Below are 13,440 nucleotides of genomic sequence, written 5' to 3' on the forward strand. Positions count from 1 at the left end.
CTGGGCGGGGGTGCCGGCGGGTCCGCGTCCTCCCGCCGTCGTCACGATGCCCCTTGTGGCTCAGACGGGAGGTTTGGGTGTCTGAGCCCGGAGGCCCGATCGCGCCGGACCGAGGCCCTCGGGGTCCGGGATAACTGCAGGGGAACCCGCAGGGAAGGGGGCGAAGCGAGTTAGGTAATATTTGGAAACAGGTGACTGAGTCATCACCCACAGCGTTTCCCTGCTGCCCCCTCAGTGGTACCCTTGGGGAGGGTGTGCTTGGAGCTTGGTTCCTTGGGGGAATTACATCTGACTACTTTAAGTGGTGATTAGGGCTAAGAAATACAACCCCCTCAGTAGCTCAGAGTATTTAAGGCCTAGCTTTGATCTCTGGCGCAGCTGACAGAGGGCGCTGGTGAGGTTATATGCGTGATGTGGCGGAGTCCAAGTAGTCACTTGGATTACTGTCCAGGTGGGATCCTGCCATTTGAGGGCCCGGGCTGGACGCCGAGCCACAACCATGGAGAACCAGCAGGTGGGATCTGCCCACTAATTAATGCCTAGGAAAGTGCTCACGCCGCACCTGTTTTCTTCAAGCCATTCAAAGAGTGGATCCCAAAGATCCCTGCTAAGAAAGATAGGTTGAAGTGAGAAGTGAAGACAGAGTGCAGAAAACTGGCAGTTACTTTACCTGAGAACCCAAAACTACACAGACTGAGACCAACTGTGGCCCATCAGGAGTTTCTCAGGCTTTAACACAAGTGTAAACCAGCAGCATTCTGCATAGCATTTTCTCTCTTTTTAATTTATTTATTCATGAGAGACACACACAGAGAGGCGGAGACACAGGCAGGAGAAGCAGGCTCCAGTGGGGGGGCCTGATGCTGGACTCTATCCCAGGACCCCTGGATCACCCCCTGGGCTGAAGGCGGATGCTAAACCGCTGAGCCCCCCGGGGATCCCTTGCTGATTCTCATCCCCACTCAGTGACCTTTGAGCCTAGCATATGGGAGCAGGGCCATTCTTTTATTAGATCTTCTCTTAAAGGCTGTTAACTTCAATGCCAGTCCTGTATTCTGTCTTCACCTTTGGGTTTTATGGTTCCATTACCTTCATGACCGATGACTGTATTTTTTTCATTAATGCTTTAAATTTTCTTTCCTTCTTATTCGGTGGCATATCCTCACATCTTTCCTTCAAATCATTCCCCCTTGTGCCCATGTTGACTGCATAATATTTTGAAGTGTACAAAAATATATGAGCAATGCAACAAGAAAATGAACACCCAAGGGTGCTGCACCCAACTTAGGATCTAGAACATTGCCAGTTTTATTGAGACTCCCTGGATGTTCCTCCCCAGTGCATCCCACAAGTTCCTCACCAGAGGTAACCTAACCGCCGTCCTAATTTTGTCAGTCTGCTTCTAATGACTACTTTTAATTTCCCCACAATGTTAATTTGTGTTTTCTACTCCAATGCCCAAACGATGAAAAAAATTAAAGACCTAAAAAAAAAACTTCAAATGCTAAGTGTCTTGTGTTTGACAAAAGGAATGACCAGTCCTGCCTCCTTTCTTGTTCTCCTATTTTGTCCATTGCTCAATTCCTTGGTAATGTTCCACTGTCTACTCTTATCTGGTTGGAATGTGAGCTTTATAAGGGCAGAAAGTATGACTTTTTTTTTTTAATTTACCACCAGTATCTAACTGCAGCAGAGTGGAAATTGCAGTAGCTTTGGAATCAGGTGGCTTGGTTCCAAGTCCTGACATGAACTACCTATGTGATTTAAGGTCGGTCAAAGGGGTTTGCTACATGCAGCATGCTTGTGCCTGCCAGAAATAAGCTCCCCAGTAGAATGGAACCTCCCTGTTGCTGGAGTTTTGTGTTTTTTTTTCCCCTTTGCCTTCCTTTCTTTTTTTTCTTTTTCTTTTTTTTAAGATTTTATTTATTTATTCATGAGAGACACAGAGAGGTAGAGACACAGGCAGAGGGAGAAGCAGCCTCCATGCAGGAAGCCCAATGTGGGACTGGATCCCGGGACTCTGGGATCATGCCCTGAGCCAAAGGTAGATGTTCAACCACTGAACCACTCAGGCTCCCCTTTCTTTTTCTATTATATCCCCAGTGCTTAAAATGGTGTCTGGCACACAGTAGATATCAATAAATATTTGTCGAATTAATTAATTAATATCCAAGCTATTAACCAAAATTACCCAATCTAGCCGGGGAGGGGGGGGGGGTCAGTGTTGATCAGTAAATAACAAGATTCTACTTCCGAGTGTGAAAGATCCTTTCTTTTTCTTTCTTTCTTTCTTTCTTTCTTTCTTTCTTTCTTTGTTTTTCTTTTCTTTCTTTCTTTCTTTCTTTCTTTCTTTCTTTCTTTCTTTCTTTCTTTCTTTCTTTCTTTTTTATTTCTTTCTCTTTCTTTCAGATCCTTTCTATCTCTAAAATTCTTTAACACAGAATAGAGCCAGGCACAGTGAGGTCCACTAAGTGTGTATTGGTGGAAACAGACAGAACTTGGAAAGATGTGCCCCAGCCTGTAAGACAGTGGCTGCACTCAGCTCTTCATTTGCATAGGCTCATGTGCAAGTGACAGCCAGTTCCGTTCCCCCCTACCCTCATCCTCTCTGCTTAGCTCTTAGCCCTTTGGTTTCCAGTTTTCCTTCCATATGAAGCACCTACCCAAGACTAGGCCCTCCCACACGTGTGCCTCTCCCCTTCCCTCCAGCATGCTGCCAACCTGCTTATGCAATTGTGGGGTGTTGGAGTCTCTTCTTAGAGCATTTTGCTTGTGGTAGCTGTGCATCTCGAGCCCATTATCCAGCCTTCTGGATGATCTTTGGTTGTCATGTCAGATTTATGATGTAACTAAAGCTCATGAGAGAGAGCGAGCAGAAGATGTGTAGCAACTGGGCTGTTATTCGAAGCACAGGACAAATAGGCCACCCAGTCTGTGTAGGAGACCCCATTAGCTATGCTGCCCTGTTAAGCGTGGCCTAAGGGGCCATCATCATTTGTAGCTTCCAGGGAGAAAAATGTCAACCTTGTTAGTTCTCATTCTCTGTCCTGCCTATCATTTTTGTTTAAAACCCTTAAAAAAAACTTAACTTTGTTAATTATTTTCTTCTAGGGATTTTAGTCTGTTTTGTTCAGACAAAATGGGACATAACTTAAGTTTTTTTCCCCCCTTGTTAAGTTTTGATGAGGAACTCACTGAGATAATTTGGATAGATGCTTGTTATTAATAAAATACTTCAATATAGGCTGCATGTTAAAAATAGGAATGATCTCGTTAAAGTGAGTTCTTATTCAGTCTTGTTAGTGACTCTAGAATAGAATCTACAGTTTCAAGTGCTCTCTCTTGTTCTTTTTATATAATATAGCTTGTGAAATGGGTAAAATTGAGACGAAAGACCTCTCTTCTGACATTTTGACCTTCTGTTTCTCACCGACCTTATTTTTTCATCTTAGTTTATCTGAATTTACCTTGGAAGGAAGCAGACGTTGCAGATGTTCATAAATACTTATTTAGAATTTTTAATGGATTGTAAAAAAAACACAGTAAGGGGAATTATTTGTGAGAAATTGATACTGGTAGGATGGAAAGGGGGAGATAAAATAAAGGGTGGGGGGATAGATTCGGGAAGGCTGTGTTGGAGAGAGGCAGGTTTCTTTATTCTCAGCAACAAGGAGTGGGTGTGGTAATGGAAAGCAGGGAAAGGAAGTGGTTTATTTTTCTCATAAATACCATCTGTGGGGTGTATAAGAGGAGCATCTTAGCAATTTGTAGGTGAATGAAGTGTCAGGGCCAAGCCCAGGGCAAAGGCAGATCAAGAGCTCTGAGGGTGAGGAGGCTTGCAGTACATTGGTTGTCCTAGGTTCTTTGAGTTTTCCTTATTGGTCACCCTGTACTTTGATGCATATTGTTGGCAACTCTTCTTGTTGGGTTGCTTACCTAATTAGGAAGCATAAGATCTAGTTTTAGAAGATTAAAAGGACTGGATATATTCAAATTGGCCTGTATAAAGGCTTTATTATGTTCTTTGCTGTGTAACCAGATTCAGTTGGTGATGTATCTTCCAATGATGCTCTTCTAAGTGTTTGTTTTATATTTTAGATGTTGGTTTTCGTTTTGCCTCCTACATCAATAACTACATGGTGCTGCAGAAGGAGCCCGCAGGGGCAGTGATTTGGGGCTATGGCACATCGGGAGCCACAGTGACGGTGACTCTGTACCAAGATCAGGAAACCATCATGGAGAAAGTGACAAGTGTGAAAGGTAAGGGAGCTCGCCCTCTGTTCAGCTTTTGTCTTCTTCCGCCACCTGGTGGATAATCTGAAAATGAATGCTAAGGTTCTGACTCAGGCTCTATCATCCATCCATGAAAGTTGGAGTATGTACCATGTGTGATGTCCTGAGGGTACAAAGAAACTCAACACAGAGTCAAAGTTCCTGCCCTCCAGTATCTCATGGAATAAGGGGAATGGACACCAAGTCATAAAGTGCAGTGTGATAAATACTATGATGAAAGTGTATGTAGGGTGTCATAGGATACAGAAGACAAATGTCTAATTCAGATTGGATGGTAAGATACGGTTTTCACAGAAGGTGTCTTTTGAACTGAATTATATTTGAAGGAGAGGCAGTATGAAGGAGTCCTGATAACCTAGGCTCTGGATCCACTGTCTGGGTTCAGGTTGTGACTCTGTCATGTTATGACTATATAACCTCAGGCTGTGTTATTTACTATTTCTGCGTCACAATGTCCTTATTTGTAAAGTGGAGACAATAATGATACTTAGGATTATTTCAAGGATTAAATGAATTAACACATGTAAAGTACTTAGGACAGTGCCAAGCACATAGTAAGCTGCCATCATCATCATCATTATTAACTTTATTAATAATATTAATATTATTAGCTGCCATTATTATTAATAATAATAATTTTATGTTTAGTCAGTCAAATATTTATCGAGTGCCAGTGTGCCAGATACTGTGCTAGGTACTGGTGAGACAGTGATTAGCAAGATAGATATGGTCTCTCTCCTAAGGAAGCTTACAGCTTAGGGGAGGAGACAGAAAAATATTAAGCAATTACACATAAGTGTGTTAGGTGCCACAATGTAGAAGAGCAATGTGCCATGGAGTGCTTCGGAGAGATAATTCACTTAACCCAAGGTTTATCTTGAAAGATGAGTAGGGCAAACCAGGTAGGGGGAAGAGCCTGGATGAAAGCCCAGAGGCACGAGTGAGCACAGGTTCTTGGAGAAAGGTGAGCAGGTTGGTTTGCTTGAACAGTGGGGTATGTGGCTACTGGCAGACGTTGGGAGAGAAGGTTTAAAATGTAGGAAGACTTGTCTGTCACTGTTAAGGAGTGTATACTCTAGTTTGGATCGACAGTCGGATTTGTATTTTAGAAAGATTACTCTGGCAGCACTATGGAAAGTGGATTGGGGATCAGTAAGAGTAGAGGTGGTGAGAACTGTTAGCCAATTATTATGATATTCAGGCAAGAGACAATGCAGGCCTGACCTGAGGTAGTGGCTGTAGGCATGTTCAAGAAGGCTAGGACCAGAAGCCTCCAAGAGCAGACAGGTCCTACAAAGGATTCTCTGTCTAGAAGAGATTAAGCTGCATAACAGCATGTGGAGGAGCATAGCTGGAAATTACTGGATTAGGAGGCCACAGTCAGAGCTGGGTCAAGTGGAGAATGGATCAGATCTCTGTTAGAGGTAGTGGTAGAATTATGGGGTGTTGAAGGTGAGAGACAGGTCAGGAGGCTACTCTGGGGAGCAGTGGGGTGAATGTGGGAGTTGGTGGTTTAAACAGTGACTTGGTTATATATATATGACCGGGAAGCTTGTGGAAGTGTTTTTGGCCCTTGAAAACAAGGATTGCCTGATTAGTTCTGTCAATATCCAGTTCAGAGTGATCCAGATTCTGGTACAGGCTCTTTGTAATTCATTTCCATTCAACAAACATTTTTAAATACTATGTACCAGCCTTAGATGCCAGGTGAGTGCCTCTAGTTCTTGGATTTCAACACTTTTTGAGGTAAGAATGTTATTGAGTGAAACTAAGAGAGTTAAAAGGAAAGCTTAAGCTGATTGAGAAGTTGTTCACCATTAGATTAAATGCTACTGGTGGCCTATAGGATAAACTGAAGATAGACTCAATTCGAGAGATGAGCAGTGCTCTCTTTTTGTGTCTATCTTAGAAATTAACAGCACAGAGAATAAATACTGGTAATCTCAGTAAATGATGTTGATTTAGGAATCCAAAGAACCTCTGTAGTTTAAAAACAATAAATAGGATTTCCTTGGTGCTAATAATTAACATACCAATAAATATTTAGGAGACAGAGACTACATAGTACTGTAATGGTAGATACAGAAGATGTACATACATATATGCATATATATACATATATACATATGTATGTGTGTATATATACACTTTATATATATTTGCTAGGCTCTCCACATTTGCTTAGTAGAAAAGAAAAGTATTTATTTTATGTAGATCCATAAATCTACTTATAGGGGCATCTTGCTCTGTTCTGCCCATATATATAGCATTTCAGTTCTCTTTTAACATTCTTATGCATTATTTTTAGTTTGTTCCCCCTTCATGGCGATTGTAGGACCAAGATTTGGAGTGGCCAGAGATGAGGCAAGAGGGTAGGTAGTGATAACAAGGTGTAAAAGGTAACAATTAAGGGATGAGCCTTTCTTTTCCTTCACGGTGGTAGTGAACTTGCTCACTTATCTATAGATATCAGTTGAGGGCTTATTGTGTATAAAACACCGAAGCCCTGGAAAATACAAGGAAGAATACAAATCGTGCCCATCCTCCAGGAACTCATTTTCTTGCTATCCTTTCACGTTTGGTACTTTTGATTTAAGCAATGCTTCAGTTGCCTCACTGCAAAGTGATGTGTCATTTGAAGTTAAAATATCCAGCAACAGCTTAAGGGAACCAAGTGATTCATGGATTGTTGATGGTAATTTCACGGGAAAAGGAGTGGTTGTTATTGGCGGTGGGGCTAGATCTATTTCTTAGTCTCTCCACATTTGCTAGGTAGAGAAGAAAGGTATTTATTTTACATAGATCCATAAACCTACCGATAGGGGCATCTTGCTCTGTTCTTCACATGATGCAAAGTGGGTAAAGTGTTATTTGGAGTAAAGGAGGGAGGGAGACATGTAGGAAATTTTATAGGGCACCAAGAAAATGCTTCTCAAAGGAAACATTCCAGGGTATATTGGAGGGTTGATTTCTATTTAAATTTTGACGAGGACTCTGGGATTTTCAGCTAGACTATCTCAAATTGTCACTTTGTCTCTGTTAATATTTAACTTATTACCTATAATCAATCCCCTGGGTGCCCACAACAAAATGGAATTAACAGCAGGCAGGTTTTTGTCCAGGACAACTGGCAATTAAGCTTTGGGAAAATTAAAACTTGAGGGATGATTGGGAATATGGGCCAGGTACTGGGCCTATTCAAACCATATTAACAAACAAAAACAAAAACAAAAACAAAAACAAAAACAAAAACAACAAAAAAGCCCAACCATATTAACAAATGATGCATGATGATTCTTTCAGACACAAGGAATAAAATGGAGGAGGATAGGGTGTATCCTCTCACTCTGAGGTACCTGAGGGATGCTTGAGGGGGTGGTGGTGATAAAATGAGAGTGTGTCTCGATTTTTCATCATGATTGAGGTGAGTAGAGATATTTTCTCTAGCTTAGAAAATTACAAAAAGCTTAAACCCCTTAGAGAAGAAAAAAAAAAAAAAACCAACAAAACCTCCTGGTTGCAGTGTCAGCATGCACTGTGCTACACAATAAAATACCAAAAACTTAGGTACTTAAAACAACACACTTTTATCGTGACACAGTTTCTAGAGATCTGAAGCCTGGGCCATCACTCAGCTGGGTTCTCTGATCAGGGTCCCCCAAGACTGAAATTAAGTGTTGGCTGGGCCATGTTCTCATCTGGAAGGTTGGTTAGGGAATGAGCCTCTTCAAGCTCCTGTAAGTTGCAGCAGATTCATTTCCTTATGCCTATAGCATTCATGGAAGCATCTCTGCTGTTTCAAATCTCTGATCTCTAGACCTTCTTTATTTTAAAGGGCTCATGTTATTAGGTCAGGCCCACCCAAGGAAATCTCCTTTTTTTATTAACTTAAAGTCACCTGGTTAGGAACTGTAATTCCCTCTGCAAAACCCCTTTATCTTTTCCCTATAATGTAACCTAATCACAAGAATGACATCTCCTCCCTTATGCCATTTTCTGTTGGTTGGAAGCAAGTCACAGGTTCTGCATGCATTTGAGGGGAGGGGATTATACGAGGCTGTGACTTATTGGGTGTCACCTGGGGGTGTGTCTGCCATGGGATGCTCTAACTTAACTTGCATAAACAGTTTTCTCGATAGAAAAAATTTGCAAGCTTTTTTTTTTCTTTTTACATTCATGTTTAACGGTGGTAGAGATGCACTTTATACAGAATAAATGCAGGTTGTAATGGGCCAGTTTGGGCACTGAGACTTCCAAGTCACTTCTGCACATCATTGAACTGATTTGCAGCTGGTGAAGTGCCAGGATTTTTGTGGGGGAAGAAGTGAACAGGGCTGCTTCTTCCAGCTCTAGGCTTTTTCTTTTGGGAAGGGATAGGTCATGGATAATTTTCCTTTTCCTCTTCTTGGCATCTGAGATTTGGCACAATAACCTGAAAAATAATTAACATCTGATATGAACAGCCAAAAGAAAAAAACACGAAAGCACTTTATGACTAATCACGTCTTCAGACAAATTTCTTTTAATGTTTTTTCCCTTTGATGATTTGTTCCCCTGATTTTGAGCTGGGGGTTGGTCAGGGAGGTGGAGAGAAAATGGAGAGAATTCTTCACTTGTGCCCTTGGCCGGAGTATGAAGAGAAGAGGGACAGGAAGAAATAGGCCACCAGGTACACTCACCCTTGGACATGGAAAGACAAAACCCTAATCAGTTTGCATGGCTTTCCTGTTGGTGTAACTTAGGGCTGGGGTTTACTCTCTGTCATTTACTGATGGGAGTGCCTAGTACACGGTAAGCACTCTAAGAAACTATATAATGAAGGAAGAACATGAATCTTCCCTAGTGGGAGAAGAAAGAATGTGAGGAAGCAGAGATTTGAATGAAACAAAAATGAGAATTTACAGAAACCTGGGCCTGGATTGGAAGAGAGGTTATAAGAGAGCAGGTGATGAGGGCCCAGAAGAAGCTGTTGCTCAGAAGGCCCATCAGGACCAGCAGAAAGCCAGCTGGATGGATGGTGAGCTTCCAACTCTTCATAGTCAATGACTCAGTTTCATTATTTGGATTCAACTCAGTGGACTTGGTGGGCCAACACAGTTTCTAAAAACCATAAGTGGATTTCATCATCCTGTGTCAAGCTCCACTTTGCCCAGCCAGCCCTGAACTGACAGTCAAAAACCAATGAGTTCTCCTTGGGAAACATGGTGACTTTTGCCTTTGTCAGCCTACCCTTGCCATTAGTTGGAGAAGCAGCCTTCACAGGGGGTTGCTCTCCTTTACATATACTTAACATGGGAGGGAATCCTCCTTGTTTTAAATGAGCTGTTTCTGAGTTAGTTTGACCACTAGTTAGCTCTCTGCGGTGGATCTGGTTTCCCCCATGTTCCCAGGCAATAACTCCACTTAACCCTCATTATTGTGCCACAGTTCAGTTTCCTTTTACTGAGGGGAGGGGAAAACTGCTTGAAACTAAGTGAACTTGAAGAGTAGGGCAGAAGAGTTCTCCAAAGTCTTTGAGGGAGTTGATCGTTCTCAGGAGGCAGTTCTTGGGAATCAGGCTCAGGTCTGGATCCTGGCTTCTCTTAGACCCTTTAGGTGCTGGAGAGAGCTCACCCACCTGTTGTGGTAAGACCGTGTTGCCATCTCTTGCCCAAAGGTCCCTCCTTCCCGTCGTTTGTCTTTTGGTTGGGGGGCAGCACAAGCTTCCAGAAGCCCTGGCAAAGACCATTTTCTTTGCTGGATTTCGTGGGTTGAGGCCATGCGTGAGTATCTAATGAACGGCAGTGGCTAGGAGTAGAGTGTATGGTAGTAGAGAGCTAAAAAAAGTCCTGCCCGAGGTTCTTTGACCACCTTGTCAATAAATGAGTAATGTTGGTGGCAGAAGGACCGAGCTCCAGTAAGCTATGTCAGTGCAAGAAGCCTGGAAAGACCTTGGCAAGACTGTAGTTGGGCAGATTGGAGCGTCTGTCTGCTCAGAAGCACGAGCCATATGGAGCACATCGCACCTGTGCGACACAATCTGTACTCGCTGCCCACTGTTTCCAAAACAGTGATTTTTCTGCTTTAGGTGAATTATACATTTAATATGTTGATGTCTGGCTATTGGTGATATAAAAACAATAGTGAGCATTTGGTCCTGGCTTTAGTTGACCTCCAAGGGATGGATGGGAGTAGCAACCTCAGTCAGTTGTACTTTTGAGAGGAGCAAGCACGCACGCTTGTGCGGACGCCTTGAGGCTTTTGGACATTTCCCCCAAGGCTCTGAGCAATCCTGTATGGTTGGAGCTTTTACTAGTCTCCTGTTGTGCATCTGGACCTCTCAGGCTTCTGCTTGGCTTCTGCTGATTGGAGAGAACTTAGATTCTTGCTAAGTGCCTACATAGTAGGCACTTGGATAGTATTTTTATAATTATCATTTTTTTTTACAGGTTGCTGTAAAAACTTCAGGGTGCTCCATTTCCAGTTCTTACCATTCTTTCCCTTTGAATTAACGTTGATATGAACAAAGGGTAGTGGAAGGGGAGGTGGGCGGGGGGTTGGGGTGACTGGGTGACAGGCACTGAGGGGGGCACTTGATGGGATGAACATTGGGTGTTATGCTATATGTTGGCAAATTAAACTCCAATAAAAATATATAAAACATAAAAATAAATACAAAAGAATTAACGTTGATCTGATGGATGCAAATTAGAGATTATTTTGTATTCTTTGGCATTATGCCAAGAATATTTATTTTACAACGATCATTTCTCTATTTTATTTTTCTCACTCTCACGTCTTCAACTTTGTTCATGTTGTTTGGTTCTCTGTGGCATAATTTTGCCATTTTGAAGATATTTTCCCTAAGTTTCTGAGTATGATGTTGGCAGTGGTGGTGGTATGAGTGGGTGAGAGGTAGGAAGGTGGTAGGGGGGTGGTTCCTAAGGAATATGCTATGAATTTCTGAAATAGGGTCTTGGATAGCTTTTCATCTCCCTAATTGAGTCCGAAAACCTTGAGTCTGGTAAATAACTCTGTGAAAATAATTAATTGGGCACGTCTAAATGTCTTCTTCACAGAGAGATTAATTTGTATGCTCCTACTGCTTCTTTATATGTCACTCTCTGCACTCACCTGTGAGTCTGGAGAACTCAGACCCACTGGTAGCATTAATCCTTGGAAGCAACATGGGGTGTGGGTGGGTGATTGATGACAAGGATGATACCATCACGTAAGGGGAAATTCCAGATTATAAATGATTTTCTCTAACCTGTGTTCACCTTTGATTAGATAATTTCAAATTTGTTTGGGGCCCTGTGTAAATCTATTGGGTTATGATTCTATTAATATTGACAGTTGGTTAGTTTAATAGGAATTTCTACTTTGTGGTTTGTTTTTTTAAATTAAGCTCCCTGAATTTTAATCTCGGTTTTTGTCTATTCTCATTTAGGATTACAGCTGGCTGATTTATTTTTCTTATAAATGCTTCAGTTACAAGGAAGGAGGGACTAGCACAGATTAAGCATAGAAATGCTGTTGCTTTTGTTATTTCTTATTTGCTTGTGTGAAATTTGGCCAATCTTCGTATCTTTGAGTTCAGTCCATCACAATGGCTGCGTTTAGCCACAAATGAGTGTGATGCATGGCAGGACTGGACTTTAATTTCATTTTAATTGATTGATTAATTCTTTAATCAATGATTATCAATGAGCCTTTCAATGATTTCAGCACACTCTAACAGCTGGATGGTGGTACTGGATCCTATGAAGCCTGGTGGACCTTATGAGGTGATGGCACAGCAGACATTTGGGAAAATGAACTTCACCCTGAGAGTTCATGATGTCTTATTTGGAGATGTCTGGCTTTGCAGTGGGCAGAGTAACATGCAGATGACGGTTTCACAGGTAATTTACAGAATCTCAGTGTTAATAAAATAATGTTGATGATGAAGAAGAAGAAAAAGAAGGAGGAAGAAGGGGGCAAGAATTTTTTTTTTTAAACCATGGACTAAGGTCTTTTCTAAGTTTGTGGCATGTAATAATTAATTTAGCTTAATGAGGTAAGTACGGTTGTTCATCTCACAGATGAGGACACTGGTCCTCATCTAACGGAGGTTAATTTACCTACTTAGGTCACACAGTTAATAGTGGTGCCAGATATGAACAGGCAGTGTGACTCCAGAGCCGGCTTTCTTAATCACACCTAGTTCAGTGTAAGGGTGCAGGGCACTGTTTTCTCTCCTTTCTGAGCTAAAGGCAGAAGATGAAGTATCTGACGGTCAGGCGGATTTCACATCAAATTGAAAGATAAAGTAGATTATTCTTCTTTTTGATAGGTTTTAGAAGATGAGCTTCTGGAGAGAGCCTCAGAAATCAAAACAATTAGATTTTGTGTTAAGCTATGCGTCTAATATAATACATGTCTTTTGTTGTCATGGAGATTTAACAAATTGAGAGTGAATGTTGGCTTTGCCTTTTACCAGTTGTGTGACTTGGAGCAAATCACTTTGTATTTCTGAGGCTTTGTTTTCAAAATGTGCTTTTTAAAAACAATTGTGGTAAAAAAAAAACAAAACAATTGTGGTTAAAATGAATATAGCATCATATTTATCATTTTAGCCATTGCTAAGTATACAACTCAGTGGGATTAAATATATTCACAGTCCTATGTGTACCTATCACCACTATCTGTATGCAGAATTGTTTCTTCATCCCCAACATAAACTCTGTACCCCTTAAACAATAAGTCCTCCTTTTCCCCTTCTCCCAGCCCCCTGGTAACTTCTTTTCTGCTTTCTCTCTATGAATTTGCCTCTTCTTAGTACCTCGGTTTTTGGTGTACCTCCTTGGCTGGATTTATTCATTCCTAAATATTCAATTCTTTTAGATGCTATTGTAAATGGAATCATGCAATCCTTGTCCTTCTTTGTCTGACTTATTTTACTAAGCATAATGTTTACAAGGTCTATCCATGTTGTAGCATATATTGAAATTTTGTCCCTTTTTATGACTGAATTGTATTCCATTGTGTATGCCACATTTTGTTTATCCATTCTTCTGTTGATGGACGCTTGGGAGGTTTCTGTTTTTTGGCTATTGTGAATGATGCTGCATTGCTCTAGAGATATCTCTTCCAGTCCTTGCTTTCAATGTTTTTGGGTATATACCT

The 13,440-nt window shown here is 41.5% G+C and overlaps 1 protein-coding gene across 1 annotated transcript in view; it reads left to right on the forward strand.

Annotated features, from left to right (window-relative positions):
- Positions 1-13,440, forward strand: part of SIAE (sialic acid acetylesterase) — a 38,031-nt gene that overhangs the window by 329 nt on the left and 24,262 nt on the right. Inside the window, exons 2-3 of the mRNA XM_041771350.1 lie at positions 4,099-4,260; positions 12,001-12,176. Coding sequence (XP_041627284.1) covers positions 4,099-4,260; positions 12,001-12,176 — 338 coding nt within the window. The remainder of the gene's footprint in view (positions 1-4,098; positions 4,261-12,000; positions 12,177-13,440) is intronic.

Source organism: Vulpes lagopus, chromosome 10 (assembly GCF_018345385.1).
Source record: "Vulpes lagopus strain Blue_001 chromosome 10, ASM1834538v1, whole genome shotgun sequence".
NCBI classification, from domain to species: Eukaryota; Metazoa; Chordata; class Mammalia; order Carnivora; family Canidae; genus Vulpes; species Vulpes lagopus.